Genomic DNA, 20,976 nt, shown 5'->3' on the forward strand with positions numbered 1-20,976 from the left:
AATGAAGGGACCACATTTATGCCACTGCAATCTCAGCTCGTGACTCGGGGCCCAGTGTGAAAAAGTCAGAAGGATTTATTTGAGGAATTGTTAGGAGACAACTCTACCTGTTCCAGAAGTTCCTCTCAAACTTGGCCCAACTCCTATCAGGGGGGAAATAGAGTATCAACCAACCTCATATTTCCTGAGACCACATGCCTCCTGACAAAGACTTGGAAACAGCCTGGAAGTAAGTTTATATAAATATGGTATGCATTGGGAAGAGGCTATTCTGGAAACTATCCCCTATGGATGGGTACTGAAGGGCATATAATTATGTAGGTAACATATTATAAAATCAAACTCAGGAAACAAATACTGGTCACATCCATGAACAATATTCAGATCCCAACTTCCAGACACTCATTTCTGTGTGTGCTGCTCTCTGCCATTCATCTATATGTAGATGTGTGACATCACCACAATCCATACGGAACCATTTGACCACAGCTGCTACTTCTATGTGGTCCTATTCTTCATCCTCCCTGACCTTCCGCCTGGCAGCCACTCTCTTGTGCTCTGTCTCTATGATCTTCTCCTCTCTAGAATGTTGCATAAATGGAATAATGCAGTATTTGGTCAATATTTTTTTTACGTTACACAATTCCCTTGAAAGCCCTACAAGCTGTTGCCTGTATCAGAAATGTATTCCTTTTCTTCGCTGAGTATTTGCCCATGACATGGATGTACCACAGTTTGCTTAACCTACTAGAGAATGTTTGGATTGTTTCGACATGGGTATTATAGGCAAAATTGCTATTCAATTCATGTATACATTTTTATTTTTCCTCTAAAATAAATGTTCATAAAGACTTGTTGGATTAGCATTAAGTATATTCTTATTGAAAAAAAAAACTTCCAAATTATGTTCCAGTTGGCAGGGCTCTTTTGCATCCTGGCCAGCAACATGTGAGGAGCCCATTTTCTCTGCAGCCTCATCAGCATTTAGAAATGAACAGGAATTTTTTTTTTTTTTTAGCTCTTCTACTAGTGATCTCTCTCTACAGTGTTCATTTGCCCTTTTTTGGCTGATAATGGTAAACCTCTGTGAGTGCTTAACTACCCTGTGAATATCTGCTTCAGGGAAATATAAACTGATATAACCTGTCCATTTTTTAATTAAACAAGTTTTTGTTTTTAACAGTTGAGTTTTGAGAGTCCTTTATTCAAAACACAAGTCTGATATCAGATATGTGTTGCTTGTTTTTTGTCGGTCATGAGGCTTGAACTCAAGACTTGGGCACTGTCCCTGAGCTCTTTTGCCCAAGGCAAATGTTCTACCACTTTGAGCCACAGCACCACTTCCAGTTTTCTGGTGGTTAATTGGAGATAGGAGTTTCATGGGACTTCCCTGGCTGGCTGGCTTTGAGCTGAAATCCTCAGATCTCAGCCTCCCAAGCAGCTAAGATTACAATTATGAGCCACCAGCACCCAGCATTCAGATATGTGTTTTTAAAACATTTTCTCTGAGTAGTCTATAGATTTTTTTTATTCTAGTCACAGACTATTTTGTAGGCCAAATTTTAAGTCCAAAATTTGTACTTGTATATAAATATATATGACATGTGTGTATAAATATGTATACATGTATATGTAAAATTTATATAAATTTTATACACATAATTTATATTTTATATATAAAATTTATATACATATATAAATATATGTATACATATATACATACACACCTTTTTAAAATTTTTATTTTTATTTTTTTATTGTGAAAATACTGTACAGAGGGGTTACAATTAAATAGACAAGATAATGAGCACATTTCTTTTCAAGCATTGTAGCCTCCTCCTTTGTTTCCCCTTCCCATCCCTTCCTATCCTCCCCCCCGCACCCTATACACACCTTTTTGATTCATGTCTTTGGTAAAAATTTGTCACATTTTCTTTTAAAAGTTGTACATTCTGGGGCTGGGAAGGTGGCTCAGTGGTAGAGCACTTGCCTTGCATGCATGAGGCCCTGGGTTCGATTCCTCAGCACCACATAAGCAAAAAGAAAAAAGCCGGAAGTGGCGCTGTAGCTCAAATGGTAGAGCGCTAGCCTTGAGCTGAAGAGCTGAGGGACAGCGCCCAGGCCCAGAGTTCAGGCCCCGCAACTGGACCAAAAAAAAAAAAGTTGTACATTCTACACTTAAGTCTATGACTCATTTGAATTGCTTTTGTCTTCCTTTTTCTTTTTGCCAGTACTGGGGCTTGAACTCAGGGCCCAGAGCTCTTGCTTAGCTTTTTCACTAAAGACTAGCACTCTACCATTTGAGTCACACTTTCACTTGGGCTTTTTGTTGATTAATGGGAAATAAGAGTCTCTTGGTTTTATCTTCCCAGAATGGCTTTGAACCATGATCCTCAGATCTCAGCCTCCTTGGGTAGCTAGGATTCAAATGTGAGCCACCAATACCAGGCCTTGAATTCCTATATGCATACAGTTTAGGTTAAGGGGCTAGAGTTTATTTTGATTTTTGTTCTTTATCTGAAAGTCTATGGATGTCTGGCAGCATGCCTTCGAGGGGCTGCTTTTGTACCATTGAAAATATTGGTGGGTTGTCCTAGTATGGACCTTCCTCTGGGCGCTCTATCTTCCATTGACTTTTGTGTGTCTTTCCTACCAACACCACAGTCTTGATTTCTGCAGCTTTATACATCTTCAAATCAAAAAATGATTCTACTTTATTTTTCTTTAAAAAATATGTTATAGCTAATCTAGTTCCTTGCCTGCCCATAGAAATTTGGAACTGGGCAACAGGACTAGAGAGTAACAATTCCTCAGCCAGTCACCTCAGGAACCATATGACTCCCAGAGCAAGGGATCAGTAATGACTCCAAGTCCTGTCCACCCAGGTGCCCACATCCTGGCTATTGCCAAGTTGCTGGGCCACACCTGGAGCTGAACTCAGGCAAGGAACAATGCAGGAACAAACCTAATCTCATAGACCTGGCAGGCTCTGAGCCCTCTCAGCTAGACTTCAGACGATCCATGAAGGTACCAGCCAGAACATGGAAGTAAGTGACACTCCTCCCAGAACCCCCTCCCAGGGTCTTTCCTTAGAAGTTCTAGTGACAGCAGCTACCCGGGGGCTATTTGGAAGGGTTCCTTGTCTTCCCTCCCTGCAGAGGGGTCAACTTTGGACCACTCAGAAGACTGTTGCTTTCTGGGTGGTTCGCATTGATCTGAAGACTATGTCCACCATGAAAGGCTGAGAGCCATTTAGTGTAGGCTCCATGAGATGGGGAAAGAGTTTTACTCATCACTAGAACCTCAGTGACTGTGAAAAGCATGGTTCTCAGTAAGTTCTGAATAATGTGTATTCAGCTTAAAAATAAGTATACAATACCAATGGTTACTAATACCACCTGACACTCAAATAACTCTATAGTTAAGAGGCCTTTCACCAGATACTCAAATCCCATTTCCACTCCAGTCCTTGGAGGTGAGAATATGGCAGGGACTCACGTTTTTAGTCTAGTGCCCTTCACATGCTAAGTGTTAGAGATCTGGAATACTGGTTTAAATGTGGGGCAGGGAGCAGAGCTGGAGAAACAGGTAACTGTGGGAAGCAGAGACACATGATTCATGTATGAACATCCATGTACACCCAAGCGCAGATCTTCTGAAACTGATCTTAGCTAACCTGATCAATGGATAGAGCTGGCAAGGTTAAGGAAGCTCAGATACCAGAACACAACAGCAACATGCACATAGCTTGCCAAGGGAGCTGCCTCCTAGGGGCTTGGAGCTGTCCAAGCACACTTCTGTTTCAGCAGGACAATATCAAAGCAATGCTTTTTCATGAGGGAAAAATACCATGAGCAGAGGCCATTGGTTGCCCATCTCCATTCAGGTTAAAGCCATGTGAGCAGGAGTAACATTCCTTGTGTGGACAGCCAGCCTGGCACACCTCTCAGTCCAGCTCAGGACACTGAGGCCCATCTCCATCAGGTGTACTAAACTTCCATGAGGCCAAGGCTGGATGGAGACCACCCAGTCTCCTTCACCTAGAATGCCTGTGGTCCATCACCCTGGCATCCCTAGAGAGACAAGGGTTCCAAGTTGGCACCAATCTGCAAACCAGGCTCAGTAAGACACTAAAAATAGAGACACAGACAGGGACTGTGGGGGGAATGAATGTGAGTCATACTTTACTTGGGGCATATATTATGGAGTAGCCAGTAAGATGGGGGAAGGGGTTAACCTCTCTGCCAATTAAAAGTTTTGCATTTCTCCAAGACTGGTTTAACAAATACAATCTATGCAGGAAATTTTTAAGTACAGTACATTCATGCTTTTATTTTTCTCTAACTTTCCTTAAACAACAAAAACTCAGACATCTTGCAGGAAAACAAGCAAATTTGCAGAAAGCCCTCTAATAACCTGCAAACTTCACTTGCTGTTTATTACAGCATCAGCCTGTGGGGCCTCTAATTCTGGGTACTTGGAAGGTGGAAGCTCCCAGAGATGCTAGAAACCATCTCATGTGTGGTGCAGGTGGCTTGTGCCTATAATCTTAGCTGTTCCAGAGGCTGACATTTGAGGATTGTGGTTCAAAGCCAGCCTAGGCAGGAAAGTCGGTGAGACTCTTATCTCCAATTAACTTGCAAAAAGCCAAAAATAGAGCTGTGGTTCGAGTGGTAGAGCATTATTAGCCTTGAGCAAAAAAGCTAAGGGACAATGCCCAGCCTTGAGTTTAAGTCCCAGTACCAGCATACAAGAAAGAAAGAAAGAAAGGGAGAGAGAGAGAAAGAAGGAAAGAAAGAAAGAGAGAGAGAAAGAAAGAGAGAGAGAGGGAGGGAGGGAGGAAGGAAGGAAGGAAGGAAAGAAGGAAGGAAGGAAGGAAGGAAGGAAAGAGAAAGAGAAAGAGAAAAGAGAAAAGAGAGAAAGAGAGGAAAGGAAAGGAAGGAAGGAAGGAAGAAAGGAAGAAAAAAAGGAAGGAAGGGAGGGAGGGAGAAAAAATAATCATCTCACAAGTAAGCTCCTATGTTCTGGCATTTATTACTTTTTACCACCACAACCGCCAGTCCCTAATAGGATGGGAAGCCATGAAGGGCAGGCCTACCTTCAGCCTGGAAGCCAGATGAGAACCAACAGAGGTCTGGGGAGAGAGTGTGTGTGTGTGCGTGTGCGTGTGCGTGTGTGTGTGTGTGTGTGTGTACGTGTACACACACACACACACACACACACACACGCACACGCACATACTATAGCATAGTTATCCAGGAAGCTCAGCTATACTCCTTAGACTCAAGACCCCAGAAAGAAGCAGCTCAAGAAAATCCTCAGGCCTTAGCACAGCCAAATGAAGATGCCAAGTCAATAACCTCTAAACACAGTCCATTACCCAGCTACTTTCATTAGGACTGCTGCAGTGCAAACCCCAAATTAGTCTCCATCTATCAACTCCTGCAGCCCTCAGCTGTTTTAGTGGCAGAGGTTCACAACAAAAGTTGCTGCCTGGGGCCCTCTTCCTGTCTTTAGATATTTCTCAGTGCCATCAGTAATACACATGTGCACGCACGTGTGTACCCCCACCCTAACACCCCCCTCCTTTCCATCTTTCTTCAAGGGCTATGGCCAGAGAAGGGGAGGGGTGGCCAGGATGAGATTGTCCAGGATCAATGGATATTTGAAACTCACACACATGGCCCAGGACCTACATGGCACGTGTTAATTACCACACATGTGCCTATAAAGAAGTCCGTTAAACACAAGGGGCCCAAAGAACGGAGCGAGGAAAAGACATTCCAAGGGATTAAGTAAATAGTCTGAAGTTCTGACCCTCCTCCCCTCCCCAAACACGTACATCTGGGGAAGATAGCAGTGGGCCCCTCCTCCCCTACTTCTTCCCTCAGGGGCCCCACACCTGTGGACCCAGGAACCACAGAAACCCAGGCCTCGAGCAGCTATGACCTGCTACAGCCTGGCCTTCCTCACTCCCTCCTTCCTCCCTCTATCTCTCAGGGCCTTCTCCCCTGGCTTTTTGCATTACGCCTTTCTCCTCTCCTCCTTGTTAGAGGACTGATTCCTGGCTGGCAACCAGACTCTGGGACCACACAATGCATCTTTTCATCCGAGTCAGGCAGAGAGAACCGATCCTTCCCAGCCCCATCAGTGGGGCATATTCAAAAAGGCAAGATGGTCAGGAAGGAGGAGGCTGGGTGTCCTCTGTGCCTTTGCACCCTCCCCCCTTGCAAACCTCTTGCCTCACCTCCTTTTCGGCCATACCCCTCACACTGCCCAGGGGACCAGGCCAACAATGCTTTGTGGCAGGTCTCTGGGGAGGTGCCTTCTGGGGGGAAGCCACGTGTGGGCACAAGCTCAGACAAGGGGCCTTTGTGTCTTCCCACCTGCTGCCCTGCCGAGCACATTCCTTTCTTAAGTGCAGCTGAAAGAGGAACCTCAGCAGGCAGGTCGACACAGGATATTACAAATGCCCCCTCACACCCTGTCCCCATTCAACTCCAGCTTCCTGGACAGGTGTGGCTTCAGGTGGCCCTTCCTACAGATGGCCTGAACCTGCTGCTCTTCCCTGCCTGACCAGGGCAGACAAAGAGAAGAGGATTCAATCCCTCATTTGTTCCTCCAGACAGAGGGGGGGAAATAGCCAGGAAGAGTTCTTCAAGGGAGAGCAAGCCCTAGCATCTTCCACTCCAGGCCATGTACTGACCTTTGCACCCTTATAGAACTGCACAAAAGGAAAGAAGTCGTGGGGGGGGGGGCGGGAAGAGGGGGAGACAGGAAGCAAAGAGCTGGGGGACTGACAGCAACTTTTCCCTTCCATAGGAGATTTCAAGTTTTATCCCAGTCCCTGCATCACCCCCACAGGCATGGCTCCTCTGTCTTCTTTTGGATCTAGTGGCTGACCTCAGAGCTAAGAGAGGACATGAAGTGTTCACTGTTGTCTACTGTGTCATCCAGTGCCCACCTGCCTCTCTTCCAGCTCAGTGAGAACACAGGGCACCCACAGGCCGACCTCTCATTGTTATCCATAGGGTCTGAAGCCACAGCAACCTAGAAAGTGCTTTTCTAGGTTAAGATCCCGAATGGCCTTTCTTGGTGTATATGCTTTATCAGCATCATACCCTCATCCCTCTCTTTCTCTCTCTTTTGTGCTGGTACTGGGGCTCCAACTCAGAGCCTAGGCGTTGTCCCTGAGGCTTTTTGCTCAAGGCTGGCTGTCCACCACATGAGCCCCACCTCTAGTTCCCACTTTTTGGTGGTTCATAGGCGATAAAGAGTCTCTGGCTTGGGGTGAGGAAAATCTGGGCAGTCATTTTACATGATTGCTGATTTTTTTTTCTCCTTGTCATTAAACAGGACTTCATGCTCAGAAACAAAGGCACTGCTCCTTCAGATTTCAGCTGCTATGGGGTACTCAGTAAACACTATGTTGAAAATGAACTATAATGACCTGTACAAATTGGGGGAGGCTGGGGGGAGGGAAAGTGGGAGAAAAATGAGGGAGGGGATAACAAGTTCAACAACAAATGTACTCACTACCTTACTTATGTAACTGTAACCCCTCTGTAGATCACTTTGACAATAAAATTAAATTTTTTTAATGTAGCAAAGAACAAGAGGGAGATAGCATCGGAAGTTATAAATCCTGTTTATTATGGTAAGCAATAAAATGGACTTAAATGAAGAGAAAAAAAACTTGTGGGTGGTGGTGGGAGGGAAAAACTGAAAGAGAGGGAAGTAAGGGGTGACATTATCCAAAAAGAAATGCACTCGTTTCCTGACTTATGAAATGGTGACCCCTCTGTGCATCACCTTTATAATGACCATTTTAAAAAATAATTGGGGAAAATATGCTGCTGTAATCAAAACTGAAGGTAGTTCCTGCTTCCAATCCCTACAGACACACATCCACTGCTAGCCTTTGCAGATACTTTCCTGAGCCTTCTCCACGGTCCCATAGGGGTGGGAGCCACCAGGCCACTTACATCCTTTCTCTCAACTTGCCATTTTGTTGTGGTTGTTTTGTTTTGTTTTCCATTGCTTTGAGTTCGTTTCTAGCTATATTATTTTATATGATTGGAAGCACTTAGACAGGGAGTCTTTGTGTTCCTCCCCTAAGGGTATCCTCCTTTGGTCTCACTGCATGTGAATATCTAGAGTCCTGTATAATTTATCATGCCCCAGGGTATTTTAGATTGAGTTTTCACAGATGAGAGAAAACATGTGTCTTGTCTCTCTGATCTTGGCTTACCTCACTTCACGGTGGGTTTTTTTTTTTGGTTTGGTTTGGTTTGGTTTTTGCTGGTCCTGGTACTTGAACTCAGGGCATGGGTACCTGAGCCTCTTTGTGCTTAAGGCTAGCACTCTACCATTTGAGCCATGGTACCACGTCTAGCTTTTTCTGATTAGTTTTATTAGAGCTAAGTCTCATGGACCTTCCTGCCTGGGCTAGCTTTAATCTGTGATCCTCAGATCTCAGCCTTCTGAGTAACTAAGATTATAGGCATGAGCCATCAGTGCCTGGTTTTCAGGGTGGTTTTCAATTTGCTACCTAGTGTTGTTCTAGGTTCTAGCTCACCCATCAGCAGGTCTTCTCCTGCTCTGGGACAGGTATGGAAAAGGTCTTTCTTTCACCTTCACATGCATTCCTACCAGAGGAAGAACAGCTGCCTACCTGGCCTTTGGGTCCATGTTTCTCAGGGGTGGCAGGACTCCACCTTCACGCCTTCTTGGAGCACATGCATTTCAGGACAAGAGGTTCTCCAGAGTCTTAATTCCTGCACTCAGAATGGATAGCTTTTCCTCTTCTCCTATCCCCATGATACAAGCCCAGGGTACCTTGTCTCCCTGTAACTGCCTGTGAAGGACAAGCTTGTGGCCTTCATGTTCATCTTCAGCAATTCCAACTTAAAGTATAGGTAGAAAGCCGCAGACTCAGCCTGAGATAGTAGCTCTCCAGTGCCTGAACATGCAATGCGATGGATACCGGACTTCCATGCCACCACCAGTTGTCTGTCAACCTCGGGCCACACTGGAAATGGCGGGTAGCAAATCCCATGTACCTATTGTTGGCCCTTTCAGCAGCACTGGAAGGAATACCAGTTATACAACTTGTGGGGCACTGTATATAAAAGGAAGGTGTGGGCCCCTTTGTACAAAATGCACCTAACTTAGGTGCCTAGTTACTCAGGGTGCTGATCTGAGAATTGCGGCTCAAAGCCAGTCCAGGAAAGTCCAAGAGACTCTTCTCTCTAATTAACTAGTAAAAAGCCAGAAGTGAAGCTGTGGCTTAAATGGCAAAGTGTCAGCCTTGAGCAAAAAAAAGCTAATGGGCAATACCTAGGCCCTGAGTTCAAGCCCTGGGACTAGCACACACATAACACACAAAAAAGGAAGAAAAATGGCATTAAACGTACTAAAACAAAAAGCTTTACCCTCTTGTACACAGTTTCTGGCTCTTGACTTACTGTAGTGGTTTTTAGTTTGCTATTTGGTGTTGTTCTGGATAGAGGAGAGTTTAAAAAACCTAACATGGGCTATGGAAGCCCCAGCATGCATTATACATGCCACGTGTGACTGGATATCAGGGCTGGTGGTAGATGCTAGAACTCTGAGCCTGCTCAGCCTCAAAGCAATGTGATTCCAAATATCAGGAAAACAGTTTCACAAGCTGTACATCCATGAAGCCAGCCTGGCCTTGGTGAGGAGATTCTAGATGCACTGGAGCATATTATTAAGGAGACTCCATGGGGGTGGGGGGGGGTACTCAAATAAAAACTGACCAAACAAAAGAGCCAAAGGCAGAGATGGGTGTCCCACCTGCATCATCCTCTGGAATAGACCTACTGAATCCCCACGAAGCCTGGATTCTCAGAGATCATACACACTTTGCTCTCCTCCCTTGGACATTCTAAGATCTTGATGGCCACCACCCTGGGAACCTTACTTACCTCCATTGCTTCTGGGAGGAAAGAAGGAAGGAGATTGGAGATGACTTTTCTGTGGAGCTCTTTGTATCTCGTGTAAGAGCCCCTGCATGGACTAGCTGTAGAAACAAACATTTAGATAAAGCATAAAACTCCACTCACCTTTCCGTCCTGAGTTACCCTGGCTCAAGGGCTTGTCGGTGACTGAACCTTGGGTGAGAAGGGAAACAGAAACACAGCCATTCAGAATGCACTGTGGTTGGTTTTTTTCAAAGAGTTGGCAAAGCCTGACATGGTGAGCATATGGCCATGTATATAAGTATTGTATACACATCCAGGGCTATTATATACACAGTTGGTACATACGAACATGTCGAGTTGGGGTTTGTTTAACATCAATGTCACTGATATCCCAGCACTGTTTTGAGATGAACTATGATTTCCAGGTTCCCTGGCAATGGTCTTGACTAAGCTTTTACAATATTCCACATACAATTAGTTCCCCTGCTGAGCATTCCAATATCTGCTCCTTAACTCCAGGCCTCCTGAGTCCCCCACTTCTCACCAGCTCCATGTTCTGACCCATATCCTGTCAGCAGGGCCAAAGGAAAAGAAACCCCTTCATACTACAAATACATTGATTGACATCCCTTGCTGGTTAGGGCAGGAAATCAGCAATTTTCCATCTGCATTAAGGAGAAAATTGTTGGCCCAATTGTACTGAATGGGCCAAAATAGTCTGAGGCATGGAAACAATTTTCAGCACACAGCCCCTTCCTCAGAGTGGGGAGCATGTGTTTTGGGCCAAACATTTGTCCTGTATGTTGGATGCCGTATGTACCCATCCTCCAGATCTAACTCCATGTCACCTGTCTTTTTCCATGAATCTCAACTTCACACATGTAGGGCAAAACTAATCACCTACAGAAAGCCATCTGTGGAGGTCCCACCAAAAGAAAAGAGAGAATCAGTATTTTTCAGATACATATAATAGCCTTACTCTAGCTACTAGTTTTGTGAGCAATCCACTATATTACCCTGTGTCGCTTATTTCCAACTTCAGTTGTTTGTTTTAAATGAAACTTTCCAGGTCACTTACAAGGAGGGCTAATTCCTGCCCTTCCCCACTCCAACCCCAATTAAGGTTTCCAGTTTCCATGTAGTCCACAAATAAAGTAAACTTTCCTTTTGGTCTGTAAATTTTGGTTTCCTAACATACATTCTTATTGCTCTTTCTGCTTACTTTCCCCTGGATATAGATGGGCCAGTAGACAAAAAGAAGTAAGACTTCACTAAGACTTGGGGTCTTTGATTATTTTCCATAGGTTTTAACATAGTGTTGTATACTTTGTACTTAAAAAAAAGTAAATGGGGCTGGGAAGTTGGCTCAGTGGTAGAGCGCTTGCCTTGCATGCCTGGGTTCGATTCCTCAGCACCACATAAGCAAAAAGAAAAAAAAAAAGCCGGAAGTGGCGCTGTGGCTCAAGTGGTAGAGCGCTAGCCTTGAGCTGAAGAGCTGAGGGACAGTGCTCAGGCCCAGAGTTCAGGCCCCACAACCGGACCCAAAAAAAAAAAAAAAAAAAAAAAAAAGTAAATGAATAAAGCCTGCCAAACACCAATGTGGATAAATGTGAAGCCCTGGATGGATGAGATGGGCTTTTTGGAATAAGGGCTGAGCTACAGAGTGAATTCAGAGGAGTGGCTCATGAATCCCTTACTAATAAATAGAGGTGTGAGGTATGGGGTTTGCATAAATCCATAATCCTCAATCCCTTAACACTGACCAAATAGCAACACTCCTTTATAGTGATAAAGTAGAAAATAGAAAAGATTTCCTTTGTGCTACAGATTAGCTAATTTATCTAATCATCAGAACTACCTGGAAAGCCCCATAGAAATAAGGACTTCAGGTCTTACTGCAGATCAACTGACAGAATATACAAAGAAGAGTGTTGACATCTGGCTTTTAACTCTCAAGACACTTCTGATAATCAGCTAGGTTTAAGAATCGCTATTATGAAAAAAGTTTTCCATTACATTATTCAGGGGTAACAAATCTATGGCACAGAGACTCCTATCCTGTGCCCATGAGAGACATTACTAATCGATTGCTGCACCTTTGAGGCCAAAGTCCCATGTCATCTCTAAATCTATCAGTCATCATACAAGCTAAAAAATGGTATCCCATCCTAACTCTAAGAGTTTCAATGCTTAGGAAAGGAGTATTGAACCAAAAATGTACCCTGTAAAAAATGTTTTAATGTACACTTGCAGGCACATATAGACCCTCTTCACCCAGCTGATTACTGAGTAAATGCAGTAGATTAGAATCCCCCTGACCTGGAAAAGAACCCAAAACTACCACCTAACCTTCCAAAGGTTCCCCCATAAGATGTAGAGAACAACCAAGAGGTCTCTCTCCAACCTTGTCACATCCTCCCCGCCCCTCTCTACGGTACCTGAACATACAGGAGTTTTATTCTGCACAGAAGAGCCACTGATGGGCTTTCCATCTGGGGTGACACACCAGCAGTACCCCGTGTAAGTATGGCATTGCACCTGTGCAGAGAAGCAGGAAGAAAAGAAAATGGTAAGTCTAGGGTCACAATATCACGTCATTCTTCCATCCCTCACCAAGCATCTCATTCAATGGAAGGGTTCCTTCTACCTCTCATCCCATCTGTCTCCAGAATATCTCTCACAGGTGCACCTGTAAATTACCAGCAGCAATTATAGTTACGTATTTGCTATCTGGACCCTAATGTACAACTATGGCAACTTATCTCAGTCTTTCTTGAGACTCAAAACACTCATATCTGATACCAGACTGAGATAGGTTCACTGTGACTTTCCTATGAGGATTTCACCAATACTTGCACTTGTTTTCCCAAGCGCTGGCACATCTCCCATCCAATTATGAAAAGAAAAATAAATTCTAATTAGGGCGGGCACTGGTGGTTCACACCTGTAAACCTAGCTACTCAAGAGTCTGAGATCTGAAGATCACAGTTCAAAACTAGCCCACGCAGAAAAGTCCATTAAACTCATACCTCCAATTAATCAGCAAAAAGCCAAAAGTAGAGCCTTTATATTAGAGGCCAGCCTTGAGCAAAAAAGCCAAGCAAAATGGAGAGGCCTTAAGTCCAAGCCCCAGTCCTGGTACACACACACACACACACACACACACACACACACCAGTGGCTTGGTACTTCCAACTGGGAAGTACCAGTTGGAAGGCCACTATTGTAGGCTTATGTAACACATCTTTCAACAGTAGAGACAAATAGTAAGATTTTTTTCTTGTTCTAACTTTCTGGACAATCATAGATCAGTCTGCCAACTGATCCTGGGGCTCTCCTCAGACAAGGACATGTGTCATAAGATTAAGACCAGACCAAAGCCCCTGGTGGCTGCAGGTTCAATTGTTAGTTGCTTAGCTGCACCACTGGGTGATCTTCTTCAAGCCACACACACACACACACACACACACACACACACATTTAAAACTAGGCCAACTTGTGTAGGAATAGTAAATGAAAAGGAAGCCTTGTGCGTCTCCCAGAGTAAGTCCTCTTTCCTTATCAGTCACTGTCACCTTATCCATCTGCTCCCATCCACCGGCCTCTTCCCATCTGTTTTCTTTGTGGAATTCCTGAACATACAAGTCAGATTCCCTAACTTAGAATGATTCACATTTGAACCCATGATAGAGATTAATCTAATCTCTACTGTGCTCAAGGTCCCCCAGATCTGGCCCTATCTATCCTTGCAGTGTCATTTTATGCCATGGCTCCCCAGCCTCCTACACACCTGTATTCCTACTGCAAAGAACCTTTGATGATTCCAAATGCACCCCATTTTCTCCTGAATCTCAACCTTTGTTTGCCCCCAATGATTTAATTTGTCTGGAATACCATTCCCCAATCCATTCTAACCTCCCTTCAAGCCCTCTATTACCCCATCCTGCATGACACACTTTCTCCCTAAACAGTCCCACCAGCCCTCCCGTGATCCTTCCCCAAATTTACAGTCCTGGCCACAGCAAGCTCTCGCTGTTGATATGACTAGTCCAGCTCCTCAACTCTAGGCTAGAACCTCAAGGATTGTACACTAGTTAACTTCTATAATTACATTAACACCTGAAATTGCTTGAAAGCAATTGATGGGTTGAGTAAAGACTTGAATTCTCCTCTTTCCTCTTTCCTGCTTGGTCTCTCTCAATTCTACAAATGCAACAGCAATTTAATTTTTTTAATTTTAATTTTAATTTATTTTTTTATTGTGAGAATACCGTACAGAGGAGTTAAAATTACATGGGCAAACATTGTTGCCTCCTCCTTTGTTTCCCCTTCCAATCCCTTCCCATACTCCCCCCCACCCCCCACTTGATCCTCCCCCCCCCCCCACCAAAGTTGTAAAGTTCATTTTTCGACATGACTTGTTCGTCTCATTGTTGCAATGGGTCCACCTGTATCCCTAGTTAAACAACTTGTTTTTGCCCTTCCCCTCCACAAATTATACCAACATCATCTTTCTTGCTTGCTTGTTTCCTTGCTTACTTTTTTGCTTTCTTGCTTTCTTTTCATGGGGCTTGAACTCAGATCCTGGACACTGTCCTCGAGCTTTTGTGCTCAAGGCACTTTTTTTTTTTTTACCATCAAATTTTTTTTTATTGTGAAAATACTGTACAAAGGGATTACAATTACAATTACAATTACAATGGGCAAGATGATGAGTACATTTCTTATCAAGCATTGTAGCCTCCTCCTTTGTTTCCCCTTTGTTTATACCATTCTCAAATACAGTGAAAGCAGGGGTTATACCGTGGGGGAGGGACATACAAAGCAACAAAGAAATAATCTTATAAATGTGTTAGAAACAATCACCTGAAAGAAATAAACATTTGAATACATATCTTAGGGTTCATTTCCCTAACATCAACTTATCTGACCTTTTATGCTTGACTCAGACATATACTAGTTATTGCAAATAAGGGAAACCATGGGACCTATGCTTCTTTGGGTCTGGCTTACTTCACTTAATATAATTTTTCCAAGTCTTTCCATTTCCTAACAAATGGGGCAATGTCATTCTTTCTGATGGAAGCATAGAATTCCATTGTGTATATACACCACATTTTCTTGATCCATTCATCTACTGAGGGACATCTGGGTTGGTTCCATATCTTAGCTATGGTAAATAATGCTGCAATAAACATAGTCATACTGGTAGCTTTAATGTGGCCTTGTTTTGGGTAAATGCCCAAAAGTGGGATTGCTGGGTCATAGGGGAACTCTATGTGGAGTCTTTTGAGGAACCTCCATACTGCTTTCCAAAGTGGTTGAACAAGTTTACACTTCCACCAACAAGGCAGTAAGGTTCCCTTCTGCAACAGCAATTTAAACAGCCACACAAAATTCATTGCAGATCTCCACTAAAAGATGTATGCCAGCTGCAAACATACTAAAATGTGAGGGGGGAAAAATAATGTGTCTAGGGATCAAGGACATATTGGAATTGAGTCTAGGCAGTCATCACGTGAAATTCAACAAAAGATATAGTGGAGAGTGGTTTGATAGACTGGGTGAGAGCCAGAAGTTATTACTAAGGCAGAAAAGCTACAGAAAGACTTCTGCTCTTGTCTGGATATCAAACACTGTAATTCGCCACCCCTCCCCCAGCAGGTTGTTTCAGCACAGGCTGGTCCATAGAGGTAAAAGTAGGACGAATGTAGGACAAGGGAAAAGTACCTCCTGCTCTTCCTAGTAGGATGGCTTTTGCCTTGACTATCTCTGCAATGACTCCCGTTCCCAGTACCTGGACCCTAGAACCATGTTTCCTCCTATTTGCTCTGTAGTCATGATGCTACTCAGATGCTCACCCAAGATCAGGTTGGGTCGGCACTACCTTTTGAAGAGGCCTAATATTGGAAGGGGAAGAAATCCTGACAGACCAGGGTATATATAAATCCTGGTCCAGCCAGTCATGAACCAAGGCACATTAACTTAGCTGATTATGTCCCATCGAAACGATATGGACATCAAGGTCTGTGCTGGATGGTCTGGGGAGGCAGCCCAGTCTGTGACACATGGTAAAGGCCAGATCCAGAATGACTGTGGTGGTGACTGCCCAGCAACATCTGGTGGGTGCCTTCAGGCAACATCTGGCAGTTGCCTCCTCGCCAGCCAGAGATCCTCTAGCAGGCTTCAATAGGCAGCTTTGCAGAAAACTTTGAGCTGTGCCTGAAAGAGCCTGTCAGCCTGCAGGGGGTATTCCTTGAGGGGTTCCTCACCAAAAGCACTTTAGTGAGGCCTGGCAGGCTGCTTTCTCAATCACTTCTGTGGAATCTGAGCTAAGGGGCTGGGCAGCCACACTGACTTTCCCTGGGCTCTAGGATCCCATAGCTGAAGTGAGTGGCCACTGTGCTCCAAGTCAGCACCCCAAGTATTTTAATAGCCCAGTGCTTCATGCTGGAGTGCGGGGAAGGGGGGGGAGGGGGTCACTAACATCAAGCAGGCTGCAGAGAATTGGCCTGTTTGAAAGGCTGTGTTCTGGGTCATACTTAAGAGTCCTGCCTAAGTTACTAAGGGCAGAACTTTAATGCACAAGTAAAAGGCCAGGCCCAAAGCTTGGTCTCAGGAGATATAATCTGACCTCTGGACTCAGTGGGTCCTGAGGCCACATTCTCACTGAGTGTGTCCTTTGTCTCCCTTTGGACACATGGGCACTGCCTCCCAGCCCCCAGTCAGTGCCACTGATCTAAACACAGCTTCTTTCTCTCCAGGGGCCTGAGCACTTTACCCATCCATGCTCCAAGGAGCAGATCCCAGGTGACAAAATTTTCAGGTTGGCAGCTTGGGCCAAATTCTGTAAATCTGAAACTGAATGAGCACTAGTGGGCACACCTCCCAGGTATGATTCCAAGGAGAAGCAGAGGCAGAAAGAGGGGGAGAAAAAAAAGCACAGAAATCTCTCAGGGTTGAGAGGGGGCTGTTGTAGAAGGAACAAAGTCAAATTTCTTTGCTAAAGGAGTCCTGAGAATATCAGCTCATAATTAAAAACTAAAAGGTTATTTTTAAGTTGCTTTGGGGAGTTTTTAAAGTATCTTCTTGTAGAAAAAGAAGCTACATGGAGGCAGACTGTGCAGCCTTGGAAAGCTGCTTCATCAGACAAAGCCCTGGACGGCCTGCATTTATTAAAAAAGAGAAGATAATAACATTAATAGGTATATTGTTATACCTATTTCAGTTGGGAGAATTAAATTAGATAATATAGATAAGCACTTTGCTTACAAATGAAGTGTTGTTAGCCTTTGCTGTTTATTTTTAGTATCATCTCTGCCTGCCCCCCCACCCCTAGTACTATAGCTTGAACTTCAGGTCTCACACTTGTTTGACTGACACTGAACACTTAAACAATGCTCCCAGCTGAACTTTTTGCTGGTGTTTTTGGAAATGGAATCTCATGGATTTTTATGCCTGGGCTGGCTTCAAACTATAATTCTCTGGATCTCAGCCTCCTGCATGAGTAGGATTACAAGCATGAACCATTAGCACTGATAGCATCAGGTTGTTGTTGTTTTCAGCAAAAAATGGTACACTCTAAAAGACCACTCTAGACTTTACAGCCAGACTCCCTGATAGGGAACAAAGAATATCCATCTTCTTGAGTAGCCTGAGAAGAAGCAGTCTGAAATCAGCAAAAGGACTTAGAAAGTTTGGATGGAAGAAGAGGTCTGTTTTTCTATAGAGATTGTTCTAATGAATGCACTCAGAGAAGAGAAGCACAACTTCCTGCAGAAAAGCAACCAGGTATATGTCTGAGACAAGCAGGAACAGTCAGATAAGTTGATGTTAGGCAAAATGACCCCCAAGATAAGGACTCAAATGCTTTTCTTTTTTGCTATTGTTTCTAATGTATTTATGAGATGATTTCTTTGTTGCTTTGTATGTCCCTCCCCCACGGTATGACCCCTGTTTTCACTGTATTTGATGTTGGTATAATTTGGGGAAGGGAAAAAACAAATTGTTTAAAAGGGATACAGGCGGACCCATTGCAACAATGAGATGTACAAGTCGTTATGTCGAAAAATGAACTTTACAACTTTGGCGGGGGTGGGATGGCAGGGATGGTAAGGGGAAACAAAAGAGCAGGCAACAATGCTTGATAAGAAATGTACTCATTACTTGCCCATGTAATTGTAACCCCTCTGTACGATATTTTCAGCAAGCAGGTGTAAAGCCCATAGACTTAGGAATTTAAACACAACTAAAATGCAAGCTCTACTTGGCTCAACTTCCTCCTTTGCAAATGTTCTTCTAGCTCTTATTCCTCAAGAGCCTTGAATTGATCAGTCTCAGGAAAAGCTGGAGCTAAGAAGAACTGAGACAATGGGGGGGGGGGGCACATGCGCGCATGCATGCACACATGTGCGCACTCACACGTGCATGTGTGCATATGCACTTGAACTCAGGGCCTTGCACTCCAACTTAGCTTTTTTAAGTCTAGGCTGTCACTCTACCACTTGAGCCACAGCTCTACTTCCAGCTTTTTGCTGGTTAGTTGATGATAAAAAGCCCCTTGGACTTCTCTGCCTGGGCTGGCTTCAAAGTATGATTGATGATCCTCAGATCTCAGCCTCCTGAGTAGCTAGGTTTACAGATGTGAGCCACCAATGCCTAGCTTGAAATTTGCCATATAGCTTGCTGGGCAGCAGTCAAAACCCATGCTTGTGCTGGATCCACAGATACAGATAGAAAACAAGGAACTGGATCCTCACCTACTCTGGAACATCCTACCAAAGCTGAAGTGACACACTGACAGGTTCTCCTTAGAGACAAAGTAAACAACCCAGATGAGATGGCTTTCTGCTGTCACTATCCTGTTGGGCATATCTCGTGTTCCTCCAGGTACTTGAAAACAGTGTGTCCTTCGGTAAACGAGTTTCATCTGACTCACATCCTTTAATATTATTGGCAAGAAGTCTTTTATATAAACATCCCAGTGGTATTTGCAGTTCAATCTTTGTCCAAATTAAGATAAATATGAAATTATTCTAAGCCTGTTAATCTTCACCATTAGCCCAACTCTTGACCACCTGGGAGAATGTGGGAGGCCAGCACTCCCAACAAAAGCAAAGGAATTATGGATGATGGGAGAGAGGTCAAGAAGACACCAGCTCATAGAGGATGAGTGGGAGGAGAGTGCTGAGAAAAACAGGGGCCAGATGAGCTATGCATGTAGCCAAACATCACTTGTGGGGACTATCCCCAAAGTAAAAATGCCCTCTTCTACCTTCCCAGCAGCTTTTCAGTCCTCATTGAGGATCTCTGTATTGCCTCAATTGAGCCTGAAAATCACCCTGCATGCCAAGTTCTACACGGGAGAGGCAGTTATTCAAATATCACAACTAGCTAATAAGAGGAAATTAGAATTTCAATATCCCAGGACTCATATACTTCATGGCACAGCTGACAAAAGGCTTAGAGAGCGCCAATCTAACCCAAATATCTTATAAGTAAGGAAACTGAGGCTCAGAGACAGAGGAGTAGTATGACCCCCTGTTCCTAGGCCTGGTAGATGAAGTCCCTTGGATACTGACAAAGGAAGTGGTTCCAAGGGCTGGTGTCTCAGGGGATTAGTAGAGTCTCTTCATGCCTTGTAATTCTCTGGGTAGGGCCAGATGAGGTAAATTCTCTCCTGGAGGTAGCTGGAAGAGAGCCATAAACTCCAATATGAACTCCAATATGAATGAGAGGTCTTTCCTAGAGGTCTTTCCTGGGAAGGCCTGGGGAACAGTTTGGGGTCTTCACTGTGCCCACTGGCTGCCTTCCCATTCCTCAGGTTTATATCTCACTTCCCAGAGCAGCCTCTTTATTGGTTACCCTTTTGTGCCCCTTCCTAACATGCACTACCCCTGAGGAAACATGATGAAAATGTTTCACACATGTCTACTTCCTTCTACTTCTTCCAAGGATAGGGATGCTGCTGTTTTGGTGGCCTTTACTCCTGCCTTGTTTATCTACTGATGAACACAATTGGGAGTCTATGGATATGTCAACTAAGTTTAGTAATACTGAGTTAAATTAAGTCCAAAGACTTGACGACTGCAGAACTCCCTGTAGCTTTAACTTCATGGATGATTTGACTTTAAAAGGAAGATCTCATTTGTAGCGATTCCTAAACTTCTTAAAGAACTCCTATAAATTTTGTGCAAGAAGCATTTGACGATACTCAAGTTCCTGTCAACATGCTCTACGTAGGGCATGTTAAGAGACTTGGAAGAAGGTAGACAGGGCAAGGAATTGCCAACAAGTCTTGCTTTATTTCTTTGCTTTGCCCCAGTCATACCATCTAACAGTCTAGATATCAGGTTTTCATTTAGTTCTCTGGAATACCTTCCCTCCAGCTACAACTCTTCCTCTCCTTTTATAGGCTTCCTCGAGCATTCTCTATTGAGAAATCCATCTTGAATAGCCTCAGACCTCAATGACATTTGGCATTCGCTCCAACTCACAAGACCTTCTCATTCCATGGCTTAATTTTCCCCATCTATTTCTTTGTGCCTCTTTTGCAAAATAGAAACCATGGACTGTAGGAAAAAGAACAGGCTTGAGTTCATCATTCTTAGTGGCAACTAAAGTACATGTACACGAACAGTTCCTAGTACAAAAAAAAGGTTAAATTGAAAGAAGATATACGGATCTCTTCCTCTCCCTCTCCCTCCTACCCTCTCTCCCTCTCCCCCCCCCCCCAACAGATGACCACAGCTCCACTTCTTGCTCTTTGCTGATTAATTGAAGAGTCTCAGGGAGTTTAATTCTGGGACTGACTTTGAACCATAATCCTCAGATCTCAAGGCCTCCTGAGTACCCAGGATTATAGGCATGAGCCACCACACCAAGCTTCCTAACTTTCTTCTGAGCATGGGAATATGATACTTGTTTTTGATCTGCACTTTATTCTAAATCTGGTAGTACTCAACACACTGAGTTTATCTGTGAAATAGAGGTAACCTTGTTATGGAGAAGATGAACTGAGGCAAGATGAT

The 20,976-nt window shown here is 44.0% G+C and overlaps 1 protein-coding gene across 4 annotated transcripts in view; it reads right to left on the bottom strand.

Annotated features, from left to right (window-relative positions):
* Positions 1-20,976, bottom strand: part of Smoc1 (SPARC related modular calcium binding 1) — a 177,582-nt gene that overhangs the window by 60,071 nt on the left and 96,535 nt on the right. For all 4 annotated transcript variants that reach the window (XR_006149445.1, XM_042692841.1, XM_042692838.1 and 1 more), the window contains exons 4-5: positions 12,386-12,485; positions 10,089-10,136 (exon numbers count right to left, since the gene is read on the bottom strand). Coding sequence is in view for 3 of the 4 variants with exons in the window: in XM_042692841.1 (XP_042548775.1) it covers positions 10,089-10,136; positions 12,386-12,485 (148 nt within the window). In the remaining variant the exon portion in view is untranslated. The remainder of the gene's footprint in view (positions 1-10,088; positions 10,137-12,385; positions 12,486-20,976) is intronic.

Source organism: Dipodomys spectabilis, unplaced genomic scaffold (genome assembly GCF_019054845.1).
Source record: "Dipodomys spectabilis isolate Male_0828 unplaced genomic scaffold, ASM1905484v1 ptg000157l, whole genome shotgun sequence".
Taxonomy (NCBI): domain Eukaryota; kingdom Metazoa; phylum Chordata; class Mammalia; order Rodentia; family Heteromyidae; genus Dipodomys; species Dipodomys spectabilis.